Source organism: Felis catus, chromosome C1, assembly GCF_018350175.1.
Source record: "Felis catus isolate Fca126 chromosome C1, F.catus_Fca126_mat1.0, whole genome shotgun sequence".
NCBI lineage: Eukaryota > Metazoa > Chordata > Mammalia > Carnivora > Felidae > Felis > Felis catus.
In genome coordinates, this window is record NC_058375.1 from 215,004,710 (window position 1) to 215,032,565 (window position 27,856).

General features: G+C 42.9%; 1 protein-coding gene across 17 annotated transcripts in view; it reads right to left on the reverse strand.

The window, feature by feature from the left end:
• The window catches only part of USP40 (ubiquitin specific peptidase 40), a 90,123-nt gene that overhangs the window by 23,642 nt on the left and 38,625 nt on the right, over nt 1-27,856 (reverse strand). For all 17 annotated transcript variants that reach the window (XM_045034635.1, XM_023259824.2, XM_045034636.1 and 14 more), the window contains 12 exons: nt 27,524-27,824; nt 23,641-23,722; nt 21,972-22,143; nt 19,404-19,488; nt 18,232-18,302; nt 16,959-17,278; nt 15,552-15,675; nt 13,823-13,880; nt 7,642-7,695; nt 6,834-6,922; nt 5,366-5,452; nt 638-674 (listed from right to left, as the gene is read on the reverse strand). In XM_045034635.1, the coding sequence (XP_044890570.1) occupies nt 638-674; nt 5,366-5,452; nt 6,834-6,922; nt 7,642-7,695; nt 13,823-13,880; nt 15,552-15,675; nt 16,959-17,278; nt 18,232-18,302; nt 19,404-19,488; nt 21,972-22,143; nt 23,641-23,722; nt 27,524-27,824 (1,480 nt within the window). The remainder of the gene's footprint in view (nt 1-637; nt 675-5,365; nt 5,453-6,833; nt 6,923-7,641; nt 7,696-13,822; nt 13,881-15,551; nt 15,676-16,958; nt 17,279-18,231; nt 18,303-19,403; nt 19,489-21,971; nt 22,144-23,640; nt 23,723-27,523; nt 27,825-27,856) is intronic.

Here is a 27,856-nt window from a genome sequence, read left to right on the forward strand (position 1 = left end):
GTGGGCAGAGAGGCCCAGCTACTTGCCATGTGACTCTGAGTAAACCCTGCAGCCAGTCTCAGCCTCTGTCACCTGTGAGACGGGAACGGGCACTGTTCCTGCACAGGAGTGTAAGCTCCGAGGACAGGGTCCCTTGTGCAGGCCCTGTAGCTTCCCTCCCGGCTACCGGAACCACAGGTTACCCTCCGGTGAAGTCTGAGGACCACAAATGCTCTAAGAGCTGCGTGATGCCCCTGTGAGCTGGCTCGCGTGATTCCACCCAGGTACCTACTTCAAAGATTTATTTTCTTCATTTGTATTATATTCCCTAGTCTCTAGCACAAAAATCCTGGCATGAAGCACAATGCGCTGAAATTCTGAATCCATGATGTTAAAAAGAAAAAGAAAAAAAAACCCCATCAGTGAAAAGCCTGGGTAATTCTGGAGGGCATAAATCCTAACTGTGCCAGTGTCTACTAACCCACAGCCAGACTTCTTCGAGCTTGCAAATCTGAACCAGGACACTTCACTATGTACACACAGAGGTGTAAAGTGTAACAGACCTGGCCCAAAAATGTCTGAAAAGCTTTCATTAGGCTTGCAGGTAATTTATTCTAAGGATATAGATAAGACTGCATCATCGTGGTCTGTAACTTACCTGGTAGGCCAGACTTCTCCAGCATGAGCTTTAAACACTGTTAAAAAAACACACACACACACACACACAGACACACATAGAAAAACCATGTTCATTAGTTTTCTGTTTTTGAGTTACAGTACTGTGAGAGATACCCCTTTTGGACCCTGGGCCTATTTTATTACATTTAGTAATTCCCGAAGAGATCAGGATGTACCTAGCCACGGAGAGGATTTAAGCAAGCTCTGCTTCCTAAGAGCTGGAGCAAACCCAGGAGAGAAAAACAAGTTCCTGGTGTTTGCATCTGAGACTTAGATGCACCCAGGTCTATAGTGTGACCTTCTTCTGCTTGTGAGGACCAACACCACGGTTTTGACTGGATAGGATTAGACTGATTTCACAGATACACATGGAACTGAATCTTACAAAGACAGATTAGTCTTTATGTAGCACTCAAGAAATACCACTGGTCATCTATAAACTCACAGAGAAAGATCTGTGCAGGTGGCAACCCCACAGCACAACGCAATAAGCGAGATGTGATTAATACAAGTTTAAATAATAATAAAAAATAGAAACTCCCAACTTCCTGACGGAAAAAACATTCTCAAATTAACTGAGAACAAAAGAGTAGATAAAATGTGATTTATACTACACCAGAGTGGAAGGAAGAATAAGGAATAAAAAAAAGAGCAAAGGATCAAAATATCCATTAACAGGGGAACATTTAAATAAGCTATAAGAGGTCTTAAAACAGCTAAAAGGATACAGGAGATTTATATGCACTGGTCTTAAAAGATCTTTAAAATATCTGAAGTGAAAATTCTAGTATAATACATGCAGCGTGATCCCATTTATGATGTAAAAGAAACCATGTGAAGAAGCCCAGCCCCTCGTCTGTACACACACACACACACACACACACACACACCTCCCCATGTTGGTCCGTGCATGTCCAAAGTCTGGAAGGACACACATTCACGGGTGTGGTCAGATCACACCTTCCCAAGACAATGGTGACTTCTGAGGGACCAGCACAGGCTGGTGACCAAGGAGGATCTTTAGCACTGCCCAACCCGCCCCCAGGGAATCCCCCAGTAGTTGTAGGACTAAAAATAACAAAGACTGTTTAGAAAAGGAGGACAAAGAGAACACATCACATCAACACACAGGGAATGGGGCGAAGCTGCAAAGCAAACTGCGGTCTTCACAACGGGCATTATTTAAGAAACACAAACAGGGACGCCTGGGGGCTCAGAGTCTTGATTTCAGCTCAGGTCATGATCCCACGACCCTGCACCCTGAGCGTGCAGCTTGCCTGCTAGTCTCTCTCCCTCTCTCTCTGCCTATCCCCAACCCACGTGCGCTGTGTGCACACTCAAAAAACAAAACAAAACAAAACAAAACAAAACACCACCAAACAAACAAAAACACAAACAGCTAGACATCCACCTTAGCGTGTTCTAAGGAGGGGAATGGCCGATGTAAAGGCCGTGTTGGGGAACAGCATGGAGGCCAATGTGGCTGAGCAGAGTGAACACTCAGGGCCTCTGGCTGTGGCTCTGAATGAGACAGGGAAGCACAGAAGGGCTTTGAGTACAGTAAAGGGATCACTCAACTCCTCTGCAGGAACAGACCCTGGGAAATGCAAGGCTGCAAAGACAAAGATCCATCAGGAAGCGGTTGGAATAATCCAGATGAGAGATGACCAAGGTGTGGCAGTGGAAGGAATGAGATGTAGCCAGATCCTAGATAAATTTTGATAGTAGAACCAAAAAGACTTCCTGAAGACCCGGATGTGAAATAAAGAAAAGAATCAAGGACGACTCCAAGGTGTTTTGGCCCAAGCAAGTAGAAAAATGGGAGTTGCTACCATCAACCGACAGAAGCTGGAAGGGTGACTGAGGCCAGGAGACAGGTGAGAGGACAGGTGTACAGAGCAGGGGTGTGGTGATCTGGGATGACGGTCAGACAAGCAGGCAGCAGCTTGGAGCTCTGGGGCGAGGTCCCCAAGCATGGAGCTCTGGGGCAAGGTCCAGTCTAGGAACTGAGTGCTGGGGTGCTGACGAGGGGAAAAAAGAGCATAGAGCAAACTGTGAAGGGGTAGGCCTGTGAGGCGAAGGAAATCCTGACGAGTTGTGGTCTCTTGAGGCCAGTGACAAAAGTGTTTCAAGGAACAGAGTCACTGGGGTGCCTGGGGGGCTCAGTCAGTTAAGTGTCTGACTCGATTTCGGTTCAGGTCACGGTCTCAAGGTTTGTGAAATCGAGCCCCACACCGGGCTCTATGCTGAGCATGGAGCCTGCTTGGGAATCTCTCTCTGTCCTTCCCCTGATCGTGCTCTCAGAATAAACAAACATTAAAGAAAAAACAGGAACAGAGAGGCATCAATCGTGTCAAAACTCCATGGAGAGCAGGAAGATGACAAGTGAGAACCGCTCCCCGGGGAAAGCAACACAGAGGGAAGGAGTCTGCCTGCAGCGGGTTCAACAGAGAGGAAAGATACGCACATCACATCGCTACTTTTGGAAAGTTCTGTGGTTTCTTTTCTTTGAAGTTAAAAAGAACCAAAAAGCTACACGGCAAATGAAAAACCAGGAAAATATTTACAGCAGGTAACAAAAGGTAACAAAAAATGTTCTGCCACGGACAATTTCAAACACATACAGGGGTGGTAAACACGAACCGCCCACACCCAGCCCCCGATCTCCATGCCTGCCCTGGACCGGCTCGTGTGTCCATATTCCCCTCAGGTTCTTTGAAGTGAGAATGTCAGCCATCGTATCATTTATTAACATTCTGTACTCATCTCTAAAAGATGAACATTCTTTAAAAAAAATGTGAACCGAGAACAATTATGACATCTGAAAAACTTAGGAATTCCTTAATAACACCCAGTTGGTGTTCACATTCCCCCGTTTTTTCCTTTTTTTTAGTAATAAGCTCTATGCCCAACGTGGGGCAAGAGCTCATGACCCTGAGATCAGGAGTCGCATGCTCCACCGACAGCCAGCAGAGGTGTCCCTACATTCCCTGAGTTTCTCTTAAACCGGGACTAAGTTTTAGTGGTTTGCCCTTGCTCCCCCTAAGTCTCCCGAGTCCCTTTTAACCTCATCCTGCCACCGATGTCATGAAGAGGAGTTTTCCATCTTGGGACTGTGCAGATGGTAGCCCTGCGGTGCGGGAACACATCCCTCTGTCCCCTTATTCCTTATACACTGCTCCTCAGACCTAAAAGCTCAGGTCCACTATTTTTTTCTGGTGGTGGTTGTTGTTTTTTTTTGTTTTGTTTTTTTCCAGAAGAGCATGGGTATCAATTTGGAACTTCTATAATGTCTAGGTTGTTAGTGGTCTTTCAGGATCATTGTTTAGATCCATTAATTCCCTAGGAGTTAAAAAAAACTGTGACAGTCTAAAATTCTTTCTCCATTTTATTAGCTGAGATAGGTCTATAAAAAAACCTTCTCATTACCTATTTGGTTACCCTGCAGTATTGTTTTCACAAGAAAAAGGGGAAGAATGCTCAATCCCTTTCCTTATGGCTCACTCATGTCCACTCTGTGTAACCAATGAAGACGGTCTTTTTAGGATCATTCTCAACTCATGCATTTTATGTATGTGGTATGTGTACTCATCAGCTTTACGATTATTCCCACAAAAGCTCCAACGGTCTTATCTGTGACTAGCAGAAGCCTCTTCCAAGGTGGCCCTGGAACTTCTCTGCTGCTCTCAGCAGTCTTTGCTAGCTTACTGCTTCTGTGAGCACAAGACGTTTCAGGCTCACCAGACATGTTCCTGACCTAGATACAGAACCAATGGCTACTTCAAGAAGCCCTAATTCCTTCTAGTAGGAAATGGTATTTAGTAATTGCAATCTGGGCGCTGGGGCTCACTCCCGCCTGGCCAGTCACTGTGTCTAAGCTGTTCTAGGGGACTGAGCTAGAAAAAAAAATTTAAAAAACACCAAGATCATTCTGTCTCTTCTGATCCAAATTCAGGAGTGCGGGCTCTATGCAACTACACCAATGTCATGTGTGTTTCCATTTTCCAACACCGAAAGTCCTAGTTCTTAGTGACACTAATACAATTCTTCGTTTGCTTTACCCTATACACACACACATTCATGAGTGTGCGTGTCATTATGTATGAATATAACCTAAAAACACCAGTAGGAAATATGCCAAAATGTTAATATTAGCGAGATAAAGGATAATGAGGTTTTAATTTTTTCTTTTAATCCATTTCTACATAGCCCAGATTTTTTATTTTTGTTTTTTTAAATTTACATCCAAGTTAGTTAGCATATAGTGCAACAATGATTTCAGAAGTAGATTTCTTAATGCCCTTTACCCATTTAGACCATCCCCCCTCCCATACCCCCTCCAGTAACCCTCTGTTGGTTCTCCATATTTAAGAGTCTCTTATGTTTTGTCCTCCTCCCTGTTTTATATTATTTTTGCTTCCCTTATGTTCACCTGTTTTGTATCTTAAAGTCCTCCCAGATTTCTGTAATAAACAAGTACTGGTAATCAAAAAAGAAAAAAAATAATCATCTTATTTTAAAACTTTGGGTTGGCTCACCAATTTCCGAGTTCCCCAAATTACTCTTTTAATGCATGCACAGAATTCTTTAAAATCTATTATGTGAATCCTAACCTTAGGACCTCAAAACCCAAACACGGGTTCCCACAGCTCCCTAGACCAAACGCCCACAGACCTTTCCCCACGCCCAAAATAGTAAAATTACTTACATCTCTCGCAGACATTGTTTCTTCTACGATGATCTCCATCTCTGTACCAGGCTGAACATCACTCCCCACAGTGAAAAACAGGAACAGCTAAGATCAATGAATGCGATTTAATCTAAATTTTAAAATTTTATACATGTGTTATTTTCTTCCAGAAAAGACAAGCCAACGGCCCATGGAATTTTAATAAAAAACTCATACTGTATACAAATAAAGATGCAATTTAAACAATAATCTCAACCACCTAGAAACGTAAGATGCTCACACCATTGTTTTTACTCCTGTAGGTACTATTATGTCAATGTTTGTCTGTCACAGGTATTATTTATTTCACTATGATCTTCACTTCTTGTCACTCCTCAAAAGGATTTGCTACACACTGTAAGCATTAGCTGGGTTTTTTCTCTGTCACTTGGTTGTGATCTTATTTTCTGTCCAGGGAATCTGATCTGTCAGTTCATTTCCTTTCAGACTCAATCTTACCTGTCACATTCCCCCGCCACAAGCTTGTCATGCACTCCGACGTGCTAAAGTTCATGGTAGGAACGAATTAAAGAGGAGGGAGCTGGGACACTAATGAAGTGGCTCCAGGAACCACAGGGATCCTGACAGGAGTCTAGCTTCCCTGGATACAGAGTCTTAACAGTAAGGACACTGACTTTTGGATGGTAATAAAAGTTTATTAAAAAAGGTAGGGCTTCTTGCAAAGGTCGACCTAATATCTTACACAGAAAATGAATACTGATTAAAAACAGAACTGCTATGAGACTATTAGACTCCTGCAGAGAGTAACTCGGGGCAAGATCAATACGCTGTTTTCATTCAATCTAAGAAGCCGTGGCGATTACTCATTACTTTCTGTACCTCTAACAGAGAAACAGTGTCAGAAGCAATCACAGATGCTACAGATTGTAAAATGGATCCTAATATCACGGATGTCAAAATGCGGGGGGAAAAGGGTGCATTTTAGATTCAAATAGGTGGCCACTCAACTTTAGATGCCCCCCTTAACACAAAATTTCCACAGAAAAAGAACTTTATGAATATATTCTGACAGGATATTCTTGATTTAAACACGAAGAACCATATGGATGTATGCCTAACATAAAAGGTACCATTTAAGAAAGAAACTTCTATGAAAAACAATTACTGCTGCAGTAGTTAAGGTAAGAATTATGAAATTAAGAACTTCTGGGAATGCCTGGGTGGCTCAGTCAGTTAAGTGTCCGACTTCGGCTCACGTCATGATCTCGTGGTTCTTGGGTTCGAGCCCCGCGTCGGGCTCTGTGCTGACAGTTTAGAGACTGGAGCCTGCTTGAGATTCTGTATCTGCCTCTCTGCCCCTCCCTTGCACACGCTCGCGCGCTCTCTCTCTCTCTCTCTCTCTCTCTCTCTCTCTCTCTCTCTCAAAAACAAATAAACTTTAAAAACAGAAAAAGAACTTCTGACTCTGGGAAGGCTGATTCTGTACCTGGGAGGGAGTTGGTGCTCTCCCAGGACACAGTCCCAATGAACTGCCCATCTTCAGTTCCGCTTCCTTCACGGTGTAGCTGTCTGGCACTACAAAGAATGTGGATAACATGATGAGTGTTATGAATTCCTACCTCTCTGGGCAAAATAACATACTGAAATCTGTATTTCTTTGCAAATCAACAGTGTCAAGAAAGAAAAAAAATGAGGTGCACTCCATGCAAAAAGATTACCTATACGATAGTTAAGTTTGATTTTCAATTTCCACACTCTAGAGTTATCTGTACAACAATGCTAAGAGATAAGAGGCAGCTAACTATGAGCCACTGTTTACACGGATTCAAAGCGAGATATTCCCCACTGATTCATGAGTGATGGACCAGCCTCTTCCACATTTAAAGCTGCTGTAGTGACCGCCATTGATTATGTAAGTTGAATGACAAGGTGCATTACAGAGGCGAGAGCAAAAACTGTTTCACAACTGCTCTCACGATAAAACGAGCAACACAAATAAAACACTTTGACAATAAATCTAGAAAGATAGGACTCGATCAAAACAACAGCCTAAAATGAGGATCAGCTTATCAGAAAGGCAGGCGCTTTCCTTTAGACGACACAAGTGTCTGAATTTCTGGTTAAGATTTTCTGTAATACGTGAAGATGGCACTGGGACCATAAAATGTCCTAAAAATTAGTTTCCAAATGGTAAATTTAAGGATGTTAAGCACTGGAAGCATTACCGGAAGTTAAGTGTTAAGAAGGACCGATGGCACGAGTGTGTGTAGGTTCTGAAGGCTCCCGCGATTTACCTGGACAGAGAAGCTTCCCGTTTCTACCAATAGGTCTCAAACAGCTGTTCTCAGCTAAAAATAAAAAGAAGCTGGTTAGTGCACCAAACCAAACTAAGGAGAGATGCTCTACTGTGTTAATTAGCAGAAAGGTACAATGAGCTACAAGACAAAACCCCCCAAGTACAGGCAGCGTTCACTTCGCGGGAGCGAGCACCAAGGGAGTGCCGGTCAAGCTGAAACAGCGCAAAGCCAGCCTAGTAGCCATGAGGGCCACTGCAGACGTCCTGTGACCTTTCAGCACTGTCGTTAAAAAAACATTTAAAGGGGTGCCTGGGTGGCTCAGTCGGTTAAGCGTCCGACTTTGGCTCAGGTCACGATCTCACTGTTCGTGAGTTCGAGCCCCGCGTCGGGCTCTGTGCTTACTGCTCAGAACCTGGAGCCTGTTTCAGATTCTGTGTCTCCCTCTCTCTCTGACCCTCCCCTGTTCATGCTCTATCTCCCTGTCTCAAAAATAAATAAAATGTTAAAAAAATTTTAAAGAAAAAACAAAAAACATTTAAATCTCTGTTGGTTATGATATGAGTGTATAGTGAAATTAAAACAAATAGTAAAACTAATATTTAAAACACTAGAGACCCTGAGAATACTTTTTTTTTTTTTTTTTTTTTTTGTAAAAAACACAGCAAGACGAGTTTACACAGGGCTCTCTTCTTGTCGGACAGCTTACAATCCGGAGGGGGCATCTGGTCTATCCCCTGGCAAACGTTCATAATCTAAGTTGGGTCTGCTTCCAAAATTTCCTACGTTGTGCTCAACCTCATGAAGTCCTCCAGGAGCTCCTTTTTTTTTTTTGTTTTTTATCTATTGATTTTGAGAGAGAGAGCCTGAGTGAGGGAGGGGCAGAGAAAGAGGAGACGGTGAGAATCCCATGGCGCTGGCAGTGCAGAGCCCGATGCGGGACTTGAACTCACAAACCGTGGGATCATGATGTGAGCCAAAATCCAGAGATGGCCGGTTAAACAACTGAGGTGTCCCTCCAGGAGCTCCTTTAACGTGAGGTTCTCTGCCAGCGCCACGTCCTCTGGAATGTCACCATCCTTTCTGTCACAACCACTTTCCTCACATTCATTCACGTCCTCTGGCTGCACATCTGGTCTCTAGAGCTGCGCAGTGCCTTCGTGCCCACGGTTAGCTACTGCTATCCCTCTGTGTACCTTCTTGGCTGCACCCTCATTTTGTGGAGCGATCGGTTAGCCATTACTGCAGAAAGCGCGCAGGTTGCCACAGAAGGGGGGACAGATCGCACGCTGTGCTGCAGTGAGATGAATCCCTGATCATGAGGCACGTCTGCTGTTTAGGCAGTGATCTGTGCAATGAAGGGCGAGTACCAAGTTCGTACTTCATGCAATTACTCAGTTAATGTCCAGTGTAGCTGGCATTTGAACCATGTTGCCGGGTGGCTGATGTTACGTAATGAGCCACGGTAACTGACATTCGTGCCCACTGCCTACGTGTAAAATACATTAAGTGACTTTTATGCTTATTAAACGGATGAGGCCCCTACTTTTGTGGGGGTGAGGATTCCTGCTTTGTGGGGAGGAGCCCACCAGGTTTTGAGTCCAGACAGAATTCTTAAATGGCCAGATATGAGTAGGGGGCTGGGAGGATAAGAACAGCACGGGCCTTCCCAGCTCACACTCTGCCAGACCACAGCAAGTCTCTGAAATTCTGGAGTTCTCCATGTTACACGGTGGTAATATGAAGCTGGCAAACAATTCTAACACAAGTTTCTTGACAACTGAAACAGCTTACGGAGAGTTCTTCAACTTAAAAACATGCATTTTAAATACCACCTCCTTAAAATAGTCCCATTTGATTCCACGAGCCGCATCGCCTATGTGCCAGACCCGCTCTAGAAGCGGACGGTGCGGCGGGAAGCGGAACAGCTACGGAGCCTGTGCTCAGAGGCTCGGCTGCTGGGGAAAGGGGTGCAGGTAGGGCCCCAGCGCTACAAGGGAGGTACGGGGTATCAGGACAAAACAGACAGCAGTGCAGACCGCGTGTTCCGGGACGACGGGAAGTAACATTTCTGCTGGGGTAACTGAGTGAAGTGAGTGAAGAGGAGGGAAGGGGACAGAGCTGAGGGAGGAGACAGCCCTGAGAAGTTGGGTGAGGTGCGGCACAGCTGGCGCACTGGAAACCCAGAAAGCCAGCACGGGGAGTGTGTTGTGAATAAGCAGAGGAGGGGACCAGAAAGAAGTCGGAGGCCACGGTCAGAGGAGGCCAGGTCTTGGAGGAGAGGGCGGGGAAGGAGGCTCCAGAGAGCTGGGCGGAGAGTGATACGATCGGATTCGCATCCATTTAAGAAGATCACTTGCTCAATGGAGAACGGCTTGGAGGGGAGCAAGAGTGAAGGAAGGGAGGCCGGTTTCACGGAAGAGGGTGAAGTATTCATTTTAATGAACCAAATGCTTTCAATTTGAGGTGCAGGTTACAATAAAACACATCCAGTTTACGTGTACAAAGAGTCTGATTTAAACAATGAGCAACCAGCTGCAAACGGAGCTAGATTAGCCACATCCCTCAAATCCCTCATGTTACCTTGCAGTCAACCTCCACCCCCAATCCGATTTCCACCCCTGTAACTACAGCTTAGGTTTTCTTTTTTGAAAACTTCATGTAAATGGAAGCGTAAAACGAACTCTTCCGTGCCTAGTTTCTGCTCTGCACTCCGAGAGTCTACATGTTTCGCAGGTGGTGGTTGTTTGTGGCTCTTACTGATGAACAGCATCCCTCTGGAAGGCTACACCGTAGTGAGCTCACCCATTCACGGGCGCGTGGGCTTCTGGACTGTATCCCGTTTTCGTTACGAACACCGTATAGTGTTTGTAAGGATAGGTTTGAGTTCTCTTGGGTAAGCACCTAGGACGGGTAAGTGAACGTTCAAACTCATACTAAGCGGACTCTCTACCAAAGTGGCTACTGCTTTACACCCCCACCAGCACCAAGCGGGGGCTGCACAAGCCCCACATCTTCGCCAACACCGGGTTTGCCAGTGACCGTAAGCATCCCGCTGGGTGTGCGGTGCTGTGTTGTCATGGTTGCAGTCTGATGGCTGATGACACCGAGCATCCTTCCCTGTGCTTCCTGGTCATCCACAGAGAGACGTGCTTTTGTAAAGCGTCCTCCCAATGTGGGATTGGGCTGTCTTCTGATTACGGTACAAGCACATTTTATGTGACCTGGATGCAAGTCTATTGTCCAATGTGTGTTACACAAATTGTTTTCCTCCCAGTTTGTGGCCTGTCTTTTCAAATGTCTTTTAAATACAGAGGTTTTAAATTTTAATGTTGCCAATTTGTTAGTTTTTTTTCTTTTATGGTTTGTGCCTGTTGAGTCCTGATTTAAAAAAATCTTTTCCTTATGATACAGTAACAAAGATTTTCTCATAAGTTCTCTCCTAGAAATTGTATATAAATGGTTTCAACATTTAGGTCTATGATCCACTTAGAATTAGTATTTTACATGATATAAGGCAAAGCTAGAGTATCCAGCACCTTACCTTGAAAATATACTAGTTTTCCCCAGAGAAACACTTTTGCTCTTTTGTTAAAAGTCAACGGATTAGGGGTGCCTGGGTGGCTCAGTCAGTTAAGCACGAAACTTTGGCTCAGGTCATGATCTCGTGGTTCCTGAGTTCAAGCCCCACGTCAGGCTCTGTGCTGACAGCTCGGGGCCTGGAGCCTGCTTCCGATTCTGTGTCTCCCTCTCTCTCTGCCCTCCCCCCTCATGCTCTCCCTCTTGCTCTCAAAAATAAATAAACATTAAAAAAAAAAAGTTAACAGACTATACATATTTGTACCTATTTCTGGATTCTCAATGTGGTCCCAATATAAATATTTTAAGTTCAAAACCACATACAGTCTCTATTCCACATTCTTCTTAAAAGAGTCCTTTAAAAGTATGAAAATTATTCTCGGCTCACTGACTGCAAAGAAACAGGTTATAGGCTTAGGCAGCTTGCTGCCCTATGTTTACTTCTATGCCAGCACCCACTGTCTTGATGCCTACAGCTTCGGACTGAATCTCGAAATCAGACAGGGTAACTCTTCCAACTCTGTTCCCCACCCCCACCCCCAAACTGTCAGGATACTCTAGGTTCTTTGCACTTCCATGTAAATTGAATCAGCCTGTCAATTTCTACACACACACATACACACGCAATACCCAATAGCATTTTGAGTGAGGAGGATGCATTCAATCTACAGATCGATTTTGGGAGAATTCACCTCTTAACAATGTCATCTTTTCTGATCCAAGAGCACGATACAGTGCTCTGCTTATTTAGGTATTCTTTGACTTTTCACAACAAAATTTTTTTGTCGTAAGTATATATATATATGTCTTGCACATATTTCGTTAAATTTATTCCCAAGTTTTTCATGATATCTCATGCTATTGTAAATGTTTTCTTAATCTCATTTTCCATTTTTTTTGTTGCTAGTAAACAAACAACGGACTTTTGTGTATTAATCCTGACTTCTTGCTAAGCTTGCTAATTTTAGTACCTTTTTAGTAGAATCCTTTAGATAGACAGTAGGCACATCAAAAGTGCTCACAACTGCTGCATTAGGAAAATCAATTAAACACAATGACAGCAATTCATATCCACTAGAATGACTATAATCAAAAAGATACTTACAAACACTGGCAAGGATATGGACAAACAGCAATACTGATACATTGCTAGTGGGGATGTAAATGATTCAGCCACTTTGGAAAGTAGTATGGCAGTTTCTTATAAAGTTAAACATACATTTGCCATAAGACCCGGCAGTTACAATCCTATATACCTACCCAAGAGAACTGAAAACATGTCCACACAGAGACTTGGATGTAAATGTGTACAGTGGCATTATTCATAAAACCCTAAAACTAGAAACAATGCAAACGTATATCAACTGGTAGATGAATAAGCAAAACGTGATCCATCTGTACCACTGAGTATTTAGTCAGCAATAAAGGAACACACTCTGGTACACGCTAAATCATGGATAAACCTCAAAAATGGTATGCTACGTGAAAGAAGTCAGACACAAGGGACTACAAACCATATGTCTCTGTAAGTCTACAGAGACAGGAAGTAGACGAACGGCTGTCGGGGTTTGGAATGCAAAAGGTGCATGAGGGATCTTTTTTTTTTTTTAAGTTTATTTATTTATTTTGAGATTGAGAGAGAGAGATAGCAAGCGAGCAAGAGTAGGGTAGGGGCAGAGAGAGGCAGGGAGAGAGAATTCCAAGTAGGCTCCACGCCATCAGCACAGAGCCCAATGCAGGGCTCGAACCCACGAACTGTGAGATTATGACCTGAGCCGAAATCAAGAGTCGGATGGTTAACCAACTGAGCCACCCAGGCACCCGGCATAAGGGATCTTTTTGGAGCAATGAAATGTTTGGAAACTGGACTGTGTTGATGGCTGTACAACTCCATACATTTACTAATCATCGCTGACACTTAAAATGCATATTTCATAGGATGTAAATTATACCTTGATAAAGCTGTTAAAGAAAACCTAATGCTGAGTGAAGAGTAGGTTTCAGAATGTTATATTCAGTATGACAGAATTAATTTAAATGTGAAAATACACACATACATCTCTATGTGGAAGCATAATATAGAAGTACAATACGAACACATACACTAGACACACACCCAAATCAGATACACAGGTTGCATCTGGGGAGGGAGAGGGACTAGGTCTGAGGAGCAGGACACAGAGAATTTTAACTGTATTTGCAATGTTTCAAACAACAATAAACACATGACAAAATGTTAACAATTGTCCATTTTGTGTGGTAGGTGCATGAATTTTCCCTGTTACTTATTTGAGACAGAGACAGAGACAGAGACAGAGAGAGAGAGAGAGAGAGAACACGAACATGCATGCACGAGCTGGGGGAAGGGGCCAAGAGAGAGAATCTTAGGCAGGCTCTATGCTCAGTGCGGAGCCCAATGCAGGGCTTGATCCCACGACCCTGGGATCGCGACCTGACCCAAAATCAAGAGTCGGACGGTCAACTGACTGGGGCCACCCAGGCACTCCTGAATTACTTTTTGTATTCCCACAGTTTTTTCAACCAAAAATCAAAACAAAACTAAATTAAACCCCCAAACCCGAAAGCAAACGTAAATGATTACCTAGTTCCTTCATTAATTCTAATTCCTTTATGGCTTTAATTCGAATCTCATACACCACCTAAAATAGAGAAATGAACTAGTGACTCTGCAGGAGAACAACGGGAGGGGACAGCATGAGGTCATCAGTGCGCACGTAAACAGGTTAGCTGCCTTACCAGTTACTGGACAGGGTTTCGGCCTACTTGAAAAAAGGTTTTTTTTTCTATCCCTGAGATTCATTTTCTATCTTCTATCAAGTTAAAAATAAAAACTCAGATCTTAATAGTTAAGATTTTACCAAACTGATGTTAACTGGAGCAGAAAGAAGACACTTAGGGAAAAACTTAAAGCAATTCTAGCTACAAAGGCAAAAAGCTGAAAACCCACTAACCTTTTTAATGAGAGCAAACAAAAGAAAACAAAGTTAATGGTATTTGTTTATGTTAAGAATGACGAATTCAGGGCCAATGAGCATAGAAAATATAAAAATGTACAATGCTAATCCAAGGGCACTATTTAAATCTGTTTAAATCATTTTATCTATATATTTTTTTTTTTTCCTTTTTGGTTTAGGCTAATTGCCTCTAGGGCATAAAACTGGAAATTCAGCGGTAAAGTGATGTCAGCGATCACGGACAGGATCCTCCCAGCAGCGCCCCAGAAGGTGCCAAGAAGGGACAAGGACTGAGTAACCAGGACTCCCCAAAGTCCTCACTTAGGGTCAGGATGGCAGGTCTCTCGAGCTTCAGGGCACCAGCCTTATACTGTCCCCTCTACTGTACCAACAAATATTAATGCACCGTAAGAAATTAGAGTATTTAAAGAAAACATTTTAACAGGTTTCTTTTGATGTTATAGATAAAAAAAACCTCAATGAACTGAGAATATGTGAATATAAAAAGAGGTTTCCTGGAATGATGTTTAAGGAAATGAGGGTCACGGTCTTCAAGTGGAAAAGTGAAGAATCACTTTTTTTTTTTTTCTTCAACGTTTTTTTAAATTTATTTTTGGGACAGAGAGAGACAGAGCATGAACGGGGGAGGGGCAGAGAGAGAGGGAGACACAGAATCGGAAACAGGCTCCAGGCTCTGAGCCATCAGCCCAGAGCCCGACGCGGGGCTCGAACTCACGGACCACGAGATCGTGACCTGGCTGAAGTCGGACGCTTAACCGACTGCGCCACCCAGGCGCCCCAAGAATCACTTTTAAGAGCAGCTGGCTTTATACAGAGCACGGAGTATAATGTAGAGCAAATGAAGATCAACAACAACACAACACAAAAGTAAAACATATATGCCTGGTTTAAAAAATAGAGAAAAGGTCGTAGGAAAACAACATTTTATATTTATCGAAGCCAGCAGATTCCATGAACTAATTAAATAGGCAAATCCTATATTCTAACTCCAGCCTCTAGAGGAAAAAAACGACCCATATTTTCTTGAAATAAATATGCCACTGATACAGGTAAATGAGCAGTAATCAAATGTTAGTAATAAAATTATTTCCTCCCCCCTCCCTTTTTTTTATTAAAGTAGGCTCAACGCCCAACATGGGAGTTTGAACCCATGACCCTGAGATCGTGAGTCGCATGCTCTACTGACTGAGCCAACCGGGTGCCCCCAAAAGTTGATTTCTTTAGATCTAGAAGCCCACTGAGACAACTGTCCTGAAGACTTTGGGTACTGCTTTCCATGTCAAATTCTGTCCGACTAGAAAACCGTCCTCCAAACTTGAGGTGTAACCTACTCACTGTGTTCACAGTTGCTGATATTTTAACTTGCTTCTCCTCAGACTCCACCTCGCATAAATTTTGAACTTGGAGCCAGCTGGTCTCACTCGCACCAGTGAACCATTTCCCTTGTCTGAGCAGCAAACTGTAGGGAAAAAGACATTTAAAAAAATGGGTTTTTACACAGCACTTCTACAGATCAGAAAGGATCAGAAAATTAACACTTTCCCTTATGCGCTATTTCCAAAATTCTGCAGGCATCTCTGACGTGACTGACTGCAGGTAACCAGGGCGTACGGAGCTGGCTTTAAGAAAGCACACTATGCTTCTAGGGCAGCGTTAGGCAGTAGGTCTACAGGGTCTGTATTCAGGACTCCAACTATTCTTTGGCTCATACAAATAACCGGGTGCCACGTTTTTCGTCTTGTGTGTTGCCACCGTTTTCAAAGAGAAGTGTCAGAGCGCTTACACCTGCACCTGGAACCACCAGGGAAGCCGGCCCAGGGCACGGAGGCTCGGTCTTCGCTTCTCCGTTCCCCAAGTCCTAACACACATGTTATTTTTTATAAAGGAACGTATAATAAACTTTTAAGTTAAATCAACAAAGTGTGGAAATAAATGCCTGGAAAACACTCGTCCCAAAGAGCGGTAGTAATAGATGTGATACAAAATAAAAGCGGTTCCAAGCGCCCTATGTCACGGCCACCATTACTGACAATACGGAGCCTGTAATGTAAGCATATTCGCGGCACTGGTCAAGGAGCGAACTCATTTGTTGATGGCAACCTCAAGTCCTCAGTAGACGGAAAGCTGGTGGGTGACGGTGAAGGATGCACTGACCACGGAAAAGCACCACAACGGACGTGGGTGACAAGCGGAGAGACGCGGCACTTCGGAGCATCCGTGTGACTTATGGGGACTGAAGTTATAACTCCCAACATTAAGTGCCATATCTAGGCAGATGGGAGGGTCTCAGGAGTCAGAAAAAGGATTGTGATGAAAACTGGAGTTGCCTTCTGGGAATCTTGTGACAAAATGGACAAATTTAGCTGTATCTTAATATCCTCCTCATGAAAAAATTCAGGAACTTTGTGAGAATGTGCCTTCGGTTTTGTAGTGAGTGCTAATCAGAACTGATTTGCGAAGATTCTGCTTTATAAAAAACCAGACTATCAACACCTATATTATCGACCATACTTACTGGAAAAATTAAAAAAAAACAAACAAACCCATTTCAGTATCATCTTTCCTCCAAGCTGCCTAACCCAGAACACTCCTGTATACAGTGCACCGAACACGATGTTTAGAAACAAAAGGAAAATAGTGAACTCTTACCATTATTAAAATAAAGCTTTAGAGTTCTAAGAGATAGAAAAACTATAATTAAAATTTCTTAAAAAGGAATTCTCCTATGTTTCAGCAAGCTACCTCTTATCATCTTTAGACTCCTGAACGAGAACCGAGCTCCCGTTCCCGAGGCCCTGTTCTCTGAACGTCTTCTTCAGATCTTCCTCGGGAATGGCGACCCAGTTCTCTTCCCCGACAGAGTCGGTGGTGCTGACGAAGAGGACGGCTACGGGCATTGCCAAGGCTGCGAGCACAGCCTGCACTTCTGCATTGGATGGGAACACATGTGGGGCCTCTACCAACTGCTGACACTTTCCCCCCTGGCTGCTTGCTGCGAGATGAAGAACATTTATGAGCACAGGCTCACAGTCGCTACCGGTTGGAATGGGGATGCCACCAACCTACGATGACAGCAAGACAAGTGTTAGTATAGTTTCTATCTGCCACGATCAACAGAACAACACAGTAAAAGACTACTCTTGAAGAATTCTCATTCTTTTTCTTTTCAAGTGAAATACAGTTTTCACAAATGTCTTGTATATATCAGAAGAACAACTCTAGATTTTTCCATTGAAACTTTCTCTTAGCCATTTTTTACTTTCTAGGAGAGAAATCTGGAGTGGAGACAGAGACGGACGAGTCCCCAGTAGTGGTAATAAAGCCTTGGGGAAAAAACAACAACAGAAAAAGGGCCTTGGAAATACAGGAGATGAACCAAGGGCAGTCCACCAAGTGGGTGAGACGCTCCTTGCCCCTTTCCTGACTTAGAAAACTCACTCTGCTCTTGTAGGTAACTCCTAGAACTCAGTGTAAGTATTTGCCCCCTTCTGAACTCCCTCAGGGAATATGCACAGATCCCTACTTCAGCACCCGGATCAGTACAATTATTTACACGGAACGCATGAAGGACTATTTACTTTTGAATGGAGCATCTGGCTCGATGGAGGCACTCAATAAACGTCTCTTTAGCATATAACTAACACTGATTATACCTACAATTTATGAGACATTTCAGACTTTTTCTAAAATCTAGCTGCCTTCACGTATGCTGAATAAAGTTTTATTCAACAACTGAAAAAAACAGAGGGGCGCCTGGGTGGCGCAGTCGGTTAAGCGTCCGACTTCAGCCAGGTCACGATCTCGCGGTCCGTGAGTTCGAGCCCCGTGTCAGGCTCTGGGCTGATGGCTCGGAGCCTGGAGCCTGTTTCCGATTCTGTGTCTCCCTCTCTCTCTGCCCCTCCCCCATTCATGCTCTGTCTCTCTCGGTCCCAAAAAATAAATAAACGTTGAAAAAAAAATTAAAAAAAAAAACAAAAACAGAACCATCACAAATATTTCTTCAATGTGTTTTTACCTCCACCCCATTCCATACAAAGATGTCTTCCCCATCCTCAATTTCCATTTCACACAGTGTCAGGTTATCTCCTAGGAAGAAGAGGCCATCAGTGAGACCATCTGTCATGATCACCAAAGACAACCGAACAAAAACAAAAACCTGAGACACTTAAATATTTGTTTGAAAAAGCATTCTCATAAAGGAAAATTAAGGAAAAGGCAGTCATAATATTATACTGGTATTATTTACTATTACTCTTATCTTAAATTTTTTTTAACATTTATTCATTTTTGAGACAAAGACACGTAGCACGAGCAGGGGAGGGGCAGAGAGAGGGAGACACAGAATCCAAAGCAGGCTCCAGGCTCTGAGCTGTCAGCACAGAGCCTGACGTGGGGCTTGAACTCACAGACAGCGAGATCATGACCCAAGCTGAAGTCAGACACTTAACTGACTGAGCCACCCAGGTGTCCCGATATTACATTTATCTTTATTCTTCTCATCATACTCTTATGGTTTTTTTTTTTTCCATTTTATGTAAGCATTTCCGCACTGTTGTTATGTAAGCCTCCCGAGCACGAGAGCAGGGGAAGCACTGACCGTAATGAACACCGTACAGGAGTGAGCTTAGGCATCACATGGCCTGGGACCCAGCACTAATTAGCTATCTGTCCTGTGTGCCTCATCCCCAAGCATCAGTTTTCTTGTTTAGGAAATGGAGATAAAAGAATTTTGTGAAAATCAAAGGATACAATTTACAGAAAACTTATCTCAGTGTTTAGCACAGTGAAGTCCAAAATAAATGTCACTGCAGCTACTGCTATTACTATTGTTTCGTTGTTATTCACAGGTAGCAAATACTTTTAAGTTCTCAAAGTATTTTTGTCTGCTTTGCTACAAAATCTGTGGTAATATAAAAAAAAAAAAATCCAAAGCCTCTCAAAAACTTGTTTTGGTGGAGAGGTGCCCTTAGTTTGAAAAAAAAAATATAAACCACGTCTGTGCTAGCAGAATTCACACAGAACATAAATCAGATAAATTAGTTCTTTGAAAACCGACAATGTGATGATAGCCTAGTTAAGGAAGTAGCAAGTAGGGGGAGAGAGCGGCTAAGAGAAGACAATCACAGAGGAGATGATCAAAATATAAATATATGCGACGAGTTGTTGTATTTCAGTTCTTTATCTTACCATCCAGCATCCGATAAACGTGAAGTCCTGCAGGAACAAGCTTTGCCACACTAAGCACCAGATCTCCTTCCCAAAATTCTAACAGCTACAGAATATTAGTGGAAGAAAACAGAACGATGGGAAGTAACATTAATTTCACATTTCCAGGTGAAAGAATCACACTGTGCAATTTTACATGTGTTTAGATGAAACGGGGAGCTAGCAAATGAATACACCCATCCCACCCAGCACCAAAAATGTGGCAAGGAGGCATCACTCGTTGCTAAATAAGCCAAATCCAAGGATGGTTAATCTCAGCCATTAACGACCGGAGAATGCTGCATACACAGTGATGACCACTCCAACGACTGTACTTAATTCACGGGGAAGGCCACTTCCACGGGAAGGCACACTGATAGCATGCCAGCCCAAAAATCTTTGTCCAAAGAGCAAGAATCATTCGTTTCACTAGCACTGTGCAGGGAAAAGCACACACCAACATTTTTGTTAACTTGAAAGGAATGTTTCCCACTATAAATTCAAAAAGTAGCATTGCCAGTTTACAGAATAGTATCACCATGGATTTTTTTTTTTAAGTTTCTAGATCTAAGACTCTGGGGACTGGTCATCTCACCAGGATAACATCGCCTGTAAGGGTCAGTCCTACTTCATTCCTCTCCACAATACCACAAGGTAGCTCCCTTAAAAAGAAATCTCCTCTTGGGGCGCCTGGGTGGCGCAGTCGGTTAAGCGTCCGACTTCAGCCAGGTCACGATCTCGCGGTCCGTGAGTTCGAGCCCCGCGTCAGGCTCTGGGCTGATGGCTCGGAGCCTGGAGCCTGTTTCCGATTCTGTGTCTCCCTCTCTCTCTGCCCCTCCCCCGTTCATGCTCTGTCTCTCTCTGTCCCAAAAATAAATAAAAAACATTGAAAAAAGAAAAAAAAAAGAAATCTCCTCTTTACAGGTGATTAGTTAACTGAGTCAACCCTGCAGCCTCTTGCCAATGTCTTACCTCCAGAATAACAGAGATGTGCACTTAAAACACCAGAAAGCAGACTGGAGCAAATTTGAAACTTAGGAAGGTGAAGAGGTCTTTTCCATCTGAAAGGTCCCCCTAGATGGGGTCCCCTTCCCAAACCTACCTATAACAACACTGCCTGGACTGGCTCAGGAGTGAACTTTTAATGCAAAAATTCAGAAACACTAGGAAATTTCAGAAATCCTGATACGAATCCAACATTTAAATATCATTCAAATCCACTAAAGTTAAAAAAGACATTGGCCTGCTTTTCTTTGTACAAGAGGAAAATCAAGAGAAAGTGAATAATTTTGGGAACTGATAAGTGTTTTTTTTATTTATTTTGAGAGAGAGAGTGGGGGCATGAGTGGGGGAGGGGCAGAGAGCGAGGGAGAGAGATCCCAAGCAGGCTCCACGCTGCCACAGAGCCCCATGAGATCATGATCTGAGCTGAAGAGTCAGATGCTTATAGACTGAGCCACCAAGGTGCCCTGGGAATTGATACATTTTTTCAGAAAATTCATTTATTCCTGCAAGAAATTAATGCCTACATTTTCTATTTCCCTTTTCCTTGAGTAGGAAGTAGCACAAGGTGAAAAGGTGTGATTAAAAGGAAGGAAAGAGTAAGGAGACCAGGGCCTAGTTCTACCACAACCAGAAGGCTGACCGTACACAAGCCATTAGATGTCCCCAAACCACAATTTTTTCACCTGTAATATGGAGTTAGCTTACCCTGGGTTGCCGTGAGATTAAGAACCAGAGGACATGATCTACATGAAGGCACTGGAAGTAAAGTAAGCAGCACTGTTCTCAGTAAAGCACACCTGGACCGGTTACTCAGAGGAAATGACTGACGATGAGGCTCGTTTGTACTGCACACCAGGAGCGATTTTCCTTCACTGAAAAGCTTTAGCAATAATGCTATTCTCAGGGCGCCTGGGTGGCGCAGTCTGTCAAGCATCCGACTCTTGATTTCGGCTCAGTTCGTGATCTCACGGTTTATGGGTTTGAGCCCATCGGGCTCTGTGCTGACAAGTGTGGAGCCTGCTTGGGATTCTCTCTCCCCACTTCTCTCTGCCCCTCCCCTGCTTGCGCACTGTCTGGCTTTCTCTTTTGCCTTAAATTTTTTGTCTCTTAAAAAAAATTTAAAACAACAAAACGCTCTTAGGAAACGCTACTTAGGAAAGGGAGAAGTGTTAGATGCTTTTGTTTGTTTAGCTCTTGGTTTTGGGCAACATGCTCATCTTTATTTTTTCTCCTCTTTTAACAAATAATTTTCCAAAAAAGGGACAGTCTTATACTCTTTCTCCCCAGATAAAATATACCAGGCTTGATTCTCCCCCTGAAAACCTGCTGGCAGGACAGTGTGGGTCTCGGCATACAGAAAAGCCTCTCTGAAAGATGTACACAGAGAGAACATCTGGGGCAACCCTCATGAAGCGGCAGCCGTAGGATTTTAAGTGGCTTTGCAAAAGAAATAGTTGTCTCCCAAACAGGGTTTTTGAAAAGGAGAGTCCAGCTTGAGACAGACCTTAATGTCTAAATTAGTAAGAGGAAGCAGGGCTAAATTACCTGCAGTATTGACTGTCGAAGATCTCCTAAAGTTTTTCTTTTATCAAAGGTGAAATCCCACATGCTTTCTGCTCGAGAGACTGTCGGGTGCAGAGCCCCATTGAAGAAATGATAATGAGGGCCCAGGTGCAGATGCAATTCAAAACTATTGTTTGCAGAATCACATTCTGCCCTTTAAAGAGGCATAAAAAATACACAAATGATAAGTTTTTATAACAGACACTGTTTCATCCCCAAACAAAAATACTTGATTTACAATATAAATAAGTTCTCTATTCTACCTAATTATCACTAATGTCCTTTTCCTCCATGCTCCAAAAGTAACTCATTTTAGTTTCTCAATGAATAGCAAGTTTTCAGCTCTGCCACCATGAATTCCAAGGAAAACGAATTTTAAGACACACTGTGCAATATTATTCTGAAAAAGTATCCACACTCAGAATCTTCCAACCCTGAGACTACAGTTGCAAATATGCTCGAAACCACTTCCTGTCATGCGTTAAGTGCCAGATCTTTAAACTTCTGTCTCGCCCTTACTTTCACTAGACCCCGTAGACTCTTCCGTAAAATGTTTAGAGTGGATCTCAAGATCCTCCAGAGTCTACTCTCCCCAGGTCGAAGGTCCTCAGCTGCAGCCTGGTGCTGGCTGCTTTTCTCTGAATCCGCTCGGCTCCCCTAAGGCCAGTGCTGGCTACTCCACTCCTGGCAATCTGGCCAAGGGAGAGCTGGGTGAGGCCACTGCTCAGGTTCTCCAGACACAATTCTATTAATGTGGTCAAAGACAGCACTAACTTTTCTGATGCTCACATAAAAAAGCTTAGTGCTGGCTGGCTAAACCCATTACGTTGTTGCTGCTGTTGCCCTGAACACCCGCTGCTAATGTGCACCCATTCATGCAGGTTATCTTTCCTGTTTAAGATGTTTTACTCTAGGTTGTATATTTTTAGTGTCTTGATTTCCTTTGACAGCGGTTTGCCACTCAATCCATTTGCCACCTTTTTCCCCCCAGCTTCAAGTCAATGATAAAAATGCTGAACACATCCCTGCTACATAATGAGCCAGCCACGTGGAGACCACGAGAACATCCACTTCCCTAACCCAATACCCCACTGACCCTGTCAGAGAGCAACTAAAGATCCAGTTTTTCAGGGTCCAAGCTGACACCTCAAAAGACAACAGGAAATCATCAAGTTCTCACAAACCGCGCTTGGGATAACCTGTTAACGGGTTTCTGCCAGAGAGTTCGCAGAATCCACATTCCTTCCTTTTACCCACCTTCGGTCTTCTGTCACTACGTGTCACTTCTCCACAACTAAAATAAGGAGGGGTGATTTTCACAGCGGGCTCTTTGTACCTAGAGCACCACCTGACAGGCCAGGATACAATTCATTTAGCGGACTGTGTGTTTACCAAGTTCTCCAGTGTTCCCAGGCTTCATCCCTACTCAGCAACGGCCATTCGTGTGACATGATTGCATTCGCTGTCACAGAGAAGGATCATTTCAAAGCAGGAGATACTCTCACTATAAAAATTCAGCAGCTACACAGACACTGGCATTAATTGACTTTTTTTTTTCCTTTTTAATTTTTCTGATTGAATACTTAAGACCTAAATTAGATCCTCATTCTCCAGAAAAACCATTCGAACTCTACAAGTAGGTCAAACTCACCTTTTTCTTTGCAGTTCAATGTTGGCCGCATCCATTTCATTCAGCAAATGACCTGGAACCCCGTACCTTGGATTGGCTCGAGCTGTGAAAAAAAACGTCATTAACTTGGGCTGACTACACGAACTCTGGTTGCTGGACACCTGGCAGCAGGGAAAAGTAGAACGTGCTGGGGGCTAGGAAAGCTTGTACTAACTATCTGTGAACACGAACCTCTCATGGATCTAAGCTCTCCCATCTGAAAAACGAACACATTACGACAAATGAAAGATACCTGGCTCTTTAAGCCAAGCTAGTAGAAGGAGTCCATTTCTTTGATTCTCTTTAAATACACTTTTAAAAAAGAACACCCACTATTTTCTCCCTGATAACAAATGTAGTAACTGGTCACTGCAAAAATTCTGGAAAGTATTTTTCCAATATAAAAGAAATAGATATTACCTGTAATCCCATTCCCAAGAGATACTCCTAAAATTTATTACATATACTTCTGGTCTCTCTTCTATGTACCTGCGCAACGTGTCTGTACGTGCACACACGCATGTGCGCACATACACACGCTTATTTAAAGGGACTGGCACTGTATTTAACAAATCTGTTACATGCTTTTTCATTTCACATTTGTGTTTCTCCAAAGTTTTAAATGATTGCACAGTAGTCCATTCTATAAATAGCAGAATTAACCTTACCAATCTTTTCTGTTAGACATTGGGGTGATTCCTAGTCATTATTATAAGATAATGGGAGTAACGAACATCTCTGACATCCTTGAACATCAATATTTATACACAACTCTGATTATTTCAAGACCAATTTGTAGAATTACTGGTTTAAGGTTTTTAAATACACATAACCTAATTGGTTATACTACTTTATATACCTAACCAGACGAAGTGCCAACTATCGAGAACAAGATTAGCGGAAACATTTTACTTGGCAGGAAAAGAGTGGCATCTCACTGCCGTTTCAATGCCTGTTTTTTGATTATGAGTTAGGTTGAATTTTTTTTCCTTCACTTTATTGGTTGCTCTTCTTTCTTCTTTTGTACATTTGCTTATTTATATCCTTTTCCCAATTTTCTATTAAGCACAATGGAATATACACGAGAGCACTCTGCAGACTGGAAATAAATGTCATATATTTTCCTGTTTCCCACAGGGCTTGTCATTTGCCTTTTAGATTATTAAGTGTTCGTAACATTTTTCCTTAAATTTTCTTTTTTTCCTTTTAAGCTTAGAAAGGTCTTCTCTACCTTAAGATCAGAAAATATATGAGGCGCCTGGGTGGCTCAGTCAGTTAAGCGACCGACTTCGGCTCAGGTCAGGATCTCACGTTTCACGAGTTCAAGCCCCACATCAGGCTCAGTGCAGACAGCCCAGAGCATGGAGCCTGCTTTGGGTTCTGTCTCTTTCTCTCTTTCTCTCTTTCTTTCTTTCTTTCTCTCTCTCTCTCTCTCTCTCTCTCTCTCTCCCTCTGTGCCCCTCCCCCACTTGCACTCTATTGCTTTCTCAAAAATAAATGAGCATTGAAAAAATTAAAGAAAGAAAAAGAAAATATGCTTATACATTTTAAGGTTCCCTTTTAACAAAAACATTAAAGGAACTCGAATTTCATTCAAGCGACGAATACAGTCACTTGATTACACTGACTGCTAATTCAAGTGATTAGTAGCTTACTTCCAGCTCTATTTCTTGAGTGATTTCCCTTTCCTCCCATTTAGCTGAAAAGTTACCTTACCACGGGTTAAAACCTTAAAAACCCTGGACGGGTATCTGGGCTAGTTCTACTCCAGTGATCTGCCCACCTCTCCACATTAAGCACTGTGCTGTCTGAACTGCTGGAGCTTTTACAAACAGGTTTTTACTGATGGAGTAAATTCCCTTCAGTAGGTCCTGCGTCAGTTTCCATTAACTCACCTCTCTAGGTGAATTTAGAATCATTTTGCCATGTTCCATCCCTTTATTCCCCCCAGAAGTCCATTAAGATTTCAGCCAGATCTTTATTCAATTCATAAGCTAACTAGAAAACTATCATTTAGTACCTAGTCAAATCATACACATACTAAAATTCAATTTGGGGAAAAAGAAATACTCCATCTGAACACGTTCTTTTTTGTTGTTAATATATATTTCTAGAACTGTGAATTTTGCCTTCACAGTATTTTTATCAGAACCATTACCGTATTTTTTCCCCCTTCAAAAAAATAAAGCCTAGAATTTTTGGTTAAACAGAATAACTGTGTAACAGTTTTAGATCCAGAAATTTTATTTCCTTTGACTCATGTGCAAATTAGTAACTGCTCTCTTCTTGTTCTTTATAAAAACGATTTACTATTTTCATTCTCTAAGAACAGTGTCCTCATTTGCAACCACAGATTTGCCTCAATCCAAGGAACTTCCCTGGTTAGGATTTTTACTTTTGAGTGGACTTTGGGAAGTGACCAAAGTCTACACACTTTGATTCATGTTAGTGCTTTCAATTAAAAATGTATCACTGTGGGGGTGCCTGGGTGGCTCAGTCGGTTAAGTGTCCAGCTCTTGATTTTGGCTCAGGTCACGATCTGCCGGTTTGTGGGACTGAGCCCCACGTCAGGCCCTATGTTGACAGAGCACTAGATTCTTTCTCTCTCTGCCCACCCCCCCAAATAAACACTTTAAAATAATGTATCACTGTGGGTCTCAGTGTTTAACCTCCCTGTCTTATGAGCTGTCTTAGAAGGTTTAACAAAGAACGTTTTGAAGATACTTCAATTGCTCAGAGACTACATTAATTATCTTGAGGGAAAGGAAAAAAGAAGTAAAAGGGGACATATGAAAACAATGGGGCGCCTGGGTGGCGCAGTCGGTTAAGCGTCCGACTTCAGCCAGGTCACGATCTCGCGGTCCGTGAGTTCGAGCCCCGTGTCAGGCTCTGGGCTGATGGCTCGGAGCCTGGAGCCTGTTTCCGATTCTGTGTCTCCCTCTCTCTCTCTTCCCCTCCCCCGTTCATGCTCTGTCTCTCTCTGTCCCAAAAATAAAAAAAAAACAAAAAAAAAACGGTGAAAAAAAAGAAAACAAGACTAGGGCCCCTTACAACTCAAAGGCAACAAACACATGGCCAAACGACACAGCCAAGCCTAAGCATAGGGCAATCACAAGCAAGTCGGTCCACACAACAAGAACCCATTATGTGATCCAAGCACCCGATTTTGAAATACTAACTATGACCTCATATTATTAAAGGAGAAAAAATAAATAGAAATATATAATTATAAAATGACTGTTAGATATCTTTTGCATAATGTGTTTCCTCCTGTTAATCTTGAAAATATTTAAAAATGTTCCAAGAGTAAACTTTTTTTTTTTTTTTTTTTTTTTTAAAAATTTTTTTTTCAACGTTTATTTATTTTTGGGACAGAGAGAGACAGAGCATGAACAGGGGAGGGGCAGAGAGAGAGAGGGAGACACAGAATCGGAAACAGGCTCCAGGCTCTGAGCCATCAGCCCAGAGCCCGATGCGGGGCTCGAACTCACGGACCGCGAGATCGTGACCTGGCTGAAGTCGGACGCTTAACCGACTGCGCCACCCAGGCGCCCCCCAAGAGTAAACTTTTTAAGTTTATTGATTTATTTTGAGAGACAGAGACAGCATGAGTGGGGGAGGGGCAGAGAGAGAGGGAGAGGGAGAATCCCTCCTCACTGTCATTGCAGAGCCCATGTGGGACTCGTACTCACGAAACCGTGAGATTATGACCTGAGCTGAAACCAAGAGTCAGATGCTTAACCGATGAGCCACCCAGGTGCCCAAGAGTAAACTTTCTTTTAAAAGGGTAAAAATTCAAACAGCATTAAATATTTATCACCTAACATCATCAACTTAAACAAATAGAACATTTTTCTTTCCATACCTTCAGGGGGTCTCTGCAACTGGGATTTCCGATAAAACAACATGTAGGCACTTTCTTTACCCTGAAACTGCTGTTCAATATCTTTTTCCTTGATTGGTCGGACTTTGGAATCATTTATATCAAACCAGTGGGGACAGGAGTTTCTGTCATTTAATCCTGGGGATTCTGAAGTATGCATCTGGAAAAGGTGTTGATCCTTCTTTTGAAAATCGGACTCAGCCTGGAGAGAACCATTCTTCAAGAGACTAACTGTACTTTCATCTGAACTGAGCAGAAATATCTGAGAATGAAGCTGTAAGAACTACAGAGAGACAAAAAACAAATACTAAGGTT